Source organism: Neoarius graeffei, chromosome 19 (genome assembly GCF_027579695.1).
Source record: "Neoarius graeffei isolate fNeoGra1 chromosome 19, fNeoGra1.pri, whole genome shotgun sequence".
In the NCBI taxonomy this organism is placed as follows: Eukaryota; Metazoa; Chordata; class Actinopteri; order Siluriformes; family Ariidae; genus Neoarius; species Neoarius graeffei.
The window spans coordinates 57,429,447-57,437,755 of NC_083587.1; the positions used below are offsets into that span (position 1 = coordinate 57,429,447).

The 8,309-nt window shown below is 38.8% G+C and overlaps 1 protein-coding gene across 1 annotated transcript; it reads right to left on the reverse strand.

Moving 5' to 3' along the window:
* Nucleotides 1-2,276: 2,276 nt before the first annotated feature.
* Nucleotides 2,277-3,648, reverse strand: LOC132867988 (free fatty acid receptor 2-like). Its single transcript, XM_060900957.1, has 2 exons — nt 3,617-3,648; nt 2,277-3,260 (listed from the first exon to the last, which is right to left on the reverse strand). The coding sequence occupies exon 2, from the start codon at nt 3,240-3,242 to the stop codon at nt 2,277-2,279; it is 966 nt and encodes a 321-aa protein (XP_060756940.1). The 5' UTR covers nt 3,243-3,260; nt 3,617-3,648.
* Nucleotides 3,649-8,309: the final 4,661 nt, after the last annotated feature.

Consider the following 8,309-nt stretch of genomic DNA (forward strand, 5'->3'; position numbering starts at 1 on the left):
TTAATCCATCAACATGTAGCATTCAATTTATTCCGACCATTAAAGACGCCGCCTTCCGCGTAGAATCATATGTCATCCTCACCGCCATATTGGATAGGTCAAAGCGGAGAATAAAGATTCATGTGCTGCGTTTAACTGTACCAACAGGTTTGCCATCCAAATGAGATCACATGGAATTACCTTTCACAGGTGAGAAACAACAAATTAATCCATCAACGTGTAGCATTCAATTTATTCCGGACCATTAAAGACGCCGCCTTCCGCGTAGAATCATACGTCATCCTCGCCGCCATATTGGATAGGTCAAAGCGGAGAATAAAGATTAGCTGCGTTTAACTGTACCAACAGGTTTGCCGTCCAAACGAGATCACATGGGATTACCTTTCACAGGTGAGACTGGAAAAATACTTTTCAATGTATTTGGTCATTATAATGTAATTTTACAAACAGATTTTCCTGACTTTGTGGCTAATATGAAGTCTCGCGCATAATAGTTTATGCGCATGCGTCCTTACTTCTTCTATTGTTCTGGTGTCTCTGAAGGGACCGTCTTACAGCGCCCCTAGAGGTGTGGCATGTGTATTGCATCGTTTTCAGCAAGCGTTGCGTTGCCATATGGACCTGATATTTTACTGATCGTTGCCCATTTGGACGCGATATATTTTTAAATAACATCTCGTTGCCATTGTCGTGTGGATGTAGCCTTAGAGAAGCTATAAAACTGACCTTCCTTTGAGCAGATTGAGTTTCTGGAGCATCACATTTGTGGGGTCGATTAAATGCTCAAAATGGCCAGAAAAATGTCTTGACTATATTTTGTATTCATTTTACAACTTATGGTGGTAAATAAAAGTGTGACTTTTCATGGAAAACACAAAATTGTCTGGGTGACCCCAAACTTTTGAATGGTAGTGTACGTGTTAGGTTAGACTACTGGTGAAATAATTACAAATAAAATTAAGCAGTTAAAAGCAATGGGGAGACTAACTCATTTGTAATATGATAGGTTAGATGATTCAGTTACTATTTAAACAAGAGCTTTGCTAGTCATCATATCTCAGAAATGGCACATCTGGCTCTGTTTCCAGGTTGCCAAATAGAAATAATTAATTCATTTGGACTTATGACATTAAAATTTATATTTCAATGGTGGAGAAGTTTCTCTTTTTGGCAGTGTTATGCCTCTCCATGTTGTAAAGCCTAGAGGCGTGGGCTCTAAATTGAGAATTTTATTTAAATGATGATGGTGTTCAGCGACTACATTTATCAATGCCCGATCACTCTTATGCTGTGATTGGTGAGATATGAATGTTTTATGAATCAAATATGAACCCTGTTGTAGGATGGTTTCTATATGAGATTGATAAATTTGGACCATTGTGTGATTCTTATTAATGCACAGTAAACGTTTCATACACTAAGAATTATGAAATATTTACCTGAACATCAGTAACAAAAATACACTGGCTGCTTTCAGAAATGTCTTCCTTGGTGAAAACCGTCAATAATTAGAAAAATGTGTATCACTTAAAACAACAATCAATCAAGATATTAAATTTGGACCTCTGAGGACCTCGGACTTTATTTAAATCTCTTAAAAGTGAATATGCACACAATTTGCATTTGAGATTCATCTTCAAACTGCCTTGAAGCAGCTTACCAAGCCTCAATCACCAAAAGAAGTGTGTGAGGTTGATATAAACAGTAGCTATGGCCATGCATGTGTGGGCGATGCAGCCTAGTGTGACACTGAATAATTTTCCAGTCTGACATCTTTCTGAAAACTTCCCTATATCAGAAAATTATATGAGGTACAATGTTCTAGAACCAGCACATTAATATAAACCTGTCCAAGTTCATCACCTTACAGCCAAAACTACTGTCAACACCTTCTGATCAGATTTGAAAATTCAACAATACTGTGCTATAAAGGCAATTAAGAAACACTCAAGAAACTCGGTTAGAATTCATGAAATGCATTTCAAGAAATGTTATATGTGAAGTTAAAATTTGGACTAAATGGAAAATAATGTCAGTAATGTGGCTCAAATGGGAAGCAACGCAAATATAAATGATTTAATCTACCTTTTTCTTTACACGTCTGTGATATCATAGTGTATATTTCATCACAGAAAAAAAACCCATGAAATTCAAAAAGAAAAAAAAATCCATTTTGGTTGTTAGGATGTGCCTCATCTGATGAATTTGCCAAAATGTTTATTTTAAGCACAGTGTTTAAGGTGCACAACCACTATACCACTGATCTTGTAGTATCTCTATTGTCTGTTGTCACTATTGTGTCTGTCAAATTCTTTTTCAGAGTTCGAATCTCCCGCAGCACTCAAATTGGGAGGGGTGTTCAAGCCTAGACGGCGCCTGATTGAGAAAACTCTCCAGAGGGACACTTTGGTGGTGTTGCGATACACAGTTGAGGAGAAGTAGAAGATGATGGGGTCCAGGCAAGTGTTGAAGGTGCTTAGGAGCAATGTGTAGTACCTCCAGGATGGGCTGTCATTGGTGCTGAAGCCCACCACATGTGACATGTTGTAGGGCACAAAGCAAATCAAGAAGACACTCAAGGTGCCCAGTGCCATTCCAATGGCCCTTTGCTTCTTCTCTTTTGTTATGCGGGGCCTATGGTAAAGGATCCAGATGCAGTTAAGATAGCAGAACACACATACAAACAGGGGCAGTAAACAAAGAACCACAAAAAACTCCAGGCGCACTGGAAGTACAACTCTTTTCTGGTCATCAGTGAAGTTCTCGTAGCAGGTGTTCATTGGTTCAGTGTTATTATGGATGCCCATATGGACGACGAAAAACACAATTGTGCAGTGTGCACCACTGATCAGCCAGATGAAAATACTGCCAACAATGGCATAGAGAAGCTTGCGAAACTTCATGTAGGTCAGTGGGAAGACCACTCCCAAGTAGCGGTCAATACTGATAGCCATCAGCAACAGAGAGCTGGTGTAGATGGTGCTGAAAAAGACAAATGACATGATAGAGCACAGGACCTGGGAAAGGTGCCATTGCAGGCCTGATGCCGCCTCATACATCTTCAATGGTAGGAAAAGCAAGAAGAGCAGATCGGAGAGAGTCAGGTTCAGCAGGAGGACATCTGTGGGCGTGGGTTTTTTGCTAAGCTTCCTGATGAAGGCATAAATGGCCAGGATATTGGCTGGTAGGCCGATTAAGAAGGTTATAATGTAGGCTGCGAGAAGCACGAAGTGGTTTATCATTTTGGTAACTGCAGGACACTGGTGGAACAAGAATAAGAAACATCATGCAGCATTTGGAATGCAGTTTTTATTTACATCATATGATACATACACACACACACACACAATATATATATATATATATATATATATATATATATATATATATATATATATATATATATATATATATATATATATATATATATTGTGTATATAACACTGGGAAATACACTACTCATATTTTTCATACTAGCTCCATCTGGGACATGGAGAACCAAAACCGTGACATAAATCTCTATATGTCACTCATGAGAAAATCGATAAATTGTTTTTATAAATTTGGGTACTTTTTGTTTGTGAATGTGTCTATATAATAAAAAAGAAGCTCAAACATTGCCTTGAAGATATGATGTTTATCTTCTCTTGTTGAAGAACTTGCATTTTTCATACAAAACACATCATGGATCTGAGGGACACATTTAAATAATATTGGCTGGCTTTTTTTCATGGTCTATCAGATATATTCCATTCAGCTAGCATGATACTGAACTAGTCGAAGACGAGTAGCTGAATGGAATATATCTGATATACCACAAAAAAAGCCAGCCAATATAATAATAATAATAATAATAATAATAATTCTCATCTTCTTCTTATTATTATTATACTGTACATACACATTCCTTTCGGGTGTTCAACGCATCTTTCTCTTTGAAAATTCTCTCAAAATCTTCCATATTTAATGAAGCAAACCTGGCGGCCATATTTGTTTACAAATTGTCACAGTCGCTAGCTAGTGCGGAAGTTTTACTTCGCCGATGTGTGACATCATGTTGTCCTGACAACCATGCAATATCGTACACCATATTCAATGCTCGTTCTCCATTGGGTAGAGTGACATAATACACGTAGGTTAAGCGATATGCTAACAATATTACATGCTATAAAACCAAATTAATGAAACCTGCTAGAAGGGAATAGAGCACATGTTTTTATTCCATCGAAAAAGTGTCCTGTATATATAATAATTTCTGATATTTCACTCCGATGACATCATTCCCAGTGTTTTCCTGCAGACAAGACAAGAATTACGTAGCTTTGCCAGTCTTTGGTTGCCCCATCCCAATTTTTTTGGAAGGTATTGCAGGCATCAAATTGGAATGCACCGACTCATTCATAGGTTTTTCTTTATTTTAACTATTTTATACACTGTAGGATAATACTGAAGACATAAAGTCTATGAAATAGCATAGATGGAATTATGTGATAAACAAAAAAGTGGTAAAGAATCATAATATGTTTCATATTTTACATTATTCAAAATAGCCACCATTTACCTTGATGACACTTTGCACACTATTGGCATTATCTTACCCAGCTTCATGAGGTAGTCACCTGGAACACTTTTCAATTAACAGGTATGCCTCGTCAAAAGTTGATTAGTGGATGAGTTTCTTGCCTTCTTAATGCGTTTGATACCATCAGTGTTGATATCCAGTAAATAGCCCTATTCAAAAACTGTAGTAATCCATATTATGTCAAGAAACACTCTACATAAAGAGAAACGACAGTCCATCATTACTTTAAGGCATGAAAGTCAGTCAATCAAGAAAATTGCAAGAACTTTGAATGCATTTTCAAGTGCAGCAAAACCTTTCCATACCAACCAATAACAACTAACTCGGCTAAATGAAGCACTACAAGCATGCCCCCTGTCATGGTGGTGTAGTTACCGTCGCTATGGGGTCATATGATGGTGCAAAGCCTCTACAGAAAGAAGAGAACTGCTTGGCCAAGAAACGCAAGGAATGGATATTAGATCAGTGGAAATCTGCGCTCTGAACTGATGAGCCCAAGTTTGAGATTTTTGGTTCTAACTACCATGTCTTTGTGAGATGCGGAAAAGAGGCAACAGATGGTGTGGTGCCCACCATGAAGCGTGGAGGATGAGGAGGTGTAATGAATGATGTCAGGGTAATTTGCTGGTGGCACCGTTGGCAATTTATTGAAAACTGAAGGCACACTACCAAAGAATTCTGCACCAACATGCAATCCTATCTGTTTTATGATTAGTGGGACCATCATTTGTTTTTCAACAGGACAATGACCCAAAAGACATCTCCAGCCAATGGAAGGGATATTTAACCAAGAAGGAGAGTGAAGGTGTGCTGAATCAGATGACCTGGGCTAGGGTGCCACTGAGTCTAATGGCCAAAAATTTTTTTCAATATTTTCCTGGTCCCACCCTCTCATTTTGTTCCTTTTATGAAGCATAGTAATTACTCCAAATTTCATACAAATATACGCATATTTTTTGGTAGCTCAATGGGCTGAAATGTTTTCACAGAGTAACTATTCAGTAGCTGTTGCATGCGTGTATTAACACTCTTATTCAACACATTTGTGATAAAGGTCTACCTAAAAGCCTGGTTCACATGCGCATCATCTGCTCCGCAGAATGATTTGCAGCTGCTGCGTGAGCTGGAGAGCTACAAGAAACATGAAGCTGTTGCTAAAGCTGCAATAAAATCATTCTCTGGACACTTGTGGTACTTAAGTGAAATCCTCGTCGGTTTAGCATTCTTTGACTCTGCAGTGTCAGCTGAGGTGAAGTCAGCCATGGTGAAAGTCCTTGACAAGAAAACAACATATCATCCTTGATGCATTGCCTTCAACCCCACAGTACCTCAGAAGCAGTTGTTTGACTTTGTATCACAACACACCAAGCAGCTTTTCACAGCCTTTAACCTACCACAGAAATTCCTCATGAACAGTCCAGATACATGGAGCAGTGACAATGATTACATTGTTGGCCAACAGAAAGTGAGAAGTCTGAAAGTCGTCAATGATGCAACTGAGCGAGGGGTGGCCTTGATTCAGGCATTCAATGGAGTCCTGACCAATCAAGAAGAACAAAAACAGTTCTTGTTGCAAGTCGTGGAGAAACACCGCCATGACTTTCCAAACAGTAACAAATCCACCTTGACTGCACTCACTGCAGCTGCTGTTGACAACTAAATTGCGGACAACTAATTTACATTGTGACATTTTGGTCAGGGGCGGCACGGTGGTGTAGTGGTTAGCGCTGTCGCCTCACAGCAAGAAGGTCCTGGGTTCGAGCCCCGTGGCCGGCGAGGGCCTTTCTGTGTGGAGTTTGCATGTTCTCCCCGTGTCCGCGTGGGTTTCCTCTGGGTGCTCCGGTTTCCCCCACAGTCCAAAGACATGCAGGTTAGGTTAACTGGTGACTCTAAATTGACCGTAGGTGTGAGTGTGAATGGTTGTCTGTGTCTATGTGTCAGCCCTGTGATGACCTGGCGACTTGTCCAGGGTGTACCCCGCCTTTCGCCCGTAGTCAGCTGGGATAGGCTCCAGCTTGCCTGTGACCCTGTAGAACAGGATAAAGCAGCTAGAGATAATGAGATGAGATGAGACATTTTGGTCACTGTTTGTGTTAATCTGTTTGTGTTCAAAAATCATTTGTTGACTTTTGAAGTAACTGCTAGTAACTGTTTGATTTTCATGATTTCTGCAGTATTCTGTTTTTTTATTTTAAATTTAACATTATATGATTATATCAGAATTTTTCGGAAAATTACACATATTGTATAACTTTGGAACTGTTGAGCTACCAGTAAATATTATTATAATACATCCACACTTTGTCACATTTTTTCTTTTCACATTATGAACACATTTAGGGGGTGGGACAATGAAAATTAGAAACTTCATTTTTGAGTGGCACCCTAACCTGGGCACAACAATCACCTGACCTAAACTCAGTTGAGATGGTTTGGGATGAATTGGAGCACAGAATGAAAGAAAATTCACCAACAAGTGCTCAAGATGTATGGGAACTCCATCCATCCATTATCTGTAGCCGCTTATCCTGTAGAGGGTTGCAGGCAAGCTGGAGCCTCTCCCAGCTGACTATGGGCAAGGCAAGGCAAGGCAAGGCAAGGCAAGTTTATTTATATAGCACATTTCATACACAGTGGCAGTTCAATGTGCTTTACAGAGGTAAAAGCAAAACAGTAAGCAACAGAAAATAAAATTACATAAAATAAATGGGGAAGAAGAGAGAAACAAAATAATAAGAATTAAACAATAGTAGAAATAAAATAATAAAATGAAGTAAAAAACAGCAGAATAAAATAGAATAAAAGTTAAGTAAAGTTTAAAACATGCAGAGACTGTAAAAGTTAAGTAAAGTTTAAAACATGTAAAGATGAGGATATTTATCAGTTAGCAGAAAGCATCTGAGAACAGCTTGGTCTTTAGTCTAGATTTGAAGCTGCCAACAGCAGGAGCATTTTTGATGTCCTCTGGGAGTTGGTTCCATAGCTGTACTGCATAGTAGCTAAAAGCTGCTTCACCACACTTTGTTTTAACAACAGGTTTTACCAGTAAATTTTGCTGCTGCGATCTGGTAGATCTGATTGGGTTAGGCCGCTGCAACATATCAGAGAGGTAATTGGGCCCTGTACCATTTAGAGATTTGTACACCAGCAGCAATGCTTTAAAGTCAATTCTGTAGCTTACTGGAAGCCAGTGAAGGGACCATAGAATTGGAGTAATGTGCTCTGTTCTTTTTGTTTGTGTGAGAACCCTAGCCGGTGCATTTTGAATCACCTGAAGTCGTTTGATGGTCTTTTTTGGCAGGCCTGTGAAAAGGTCACTGCAGTAATCAACCCTACTAGAGATGTATAAGTTTTTCCAGATCATTTTTTGACATAAGTCCTCTTAGTTTGGAAATGTTTTTTAGGTGATAAAATGCTGATTTAGTGATTGCTTTCATGTGACTGTCAAATTTTAGCTCGCTGTCAATGAAAACACCAAGATTTTTAACCATATCTTTTGTTTTAATCCCCTTTGTGTCAAGAATAGTGGTAATCCTGAGTCTTTCATATTTTTTCCCAAATAGAATTACTTCTGTTTTATCTGTGTTCAGCTGAAGAAAATTTTGTGACATCCAGTTGTTGATTTGGTCGATACACTGGTAGAGACATTCAAGGGGGGCATAATCATTAGGTGATAGAGCAAAATAAATTTGGGTGTCATCTGCATAGCAGTGATACAAAATTAAGT

Coding starts and splice junctions, on each gene's coding strand:
- LOC132867988 (XM_060900957.1), bottom strand. CDS start 3,242: ATGATAAACCACTTCGTGCTTCTCGCAGCCTACATTATAACCTTCTTA.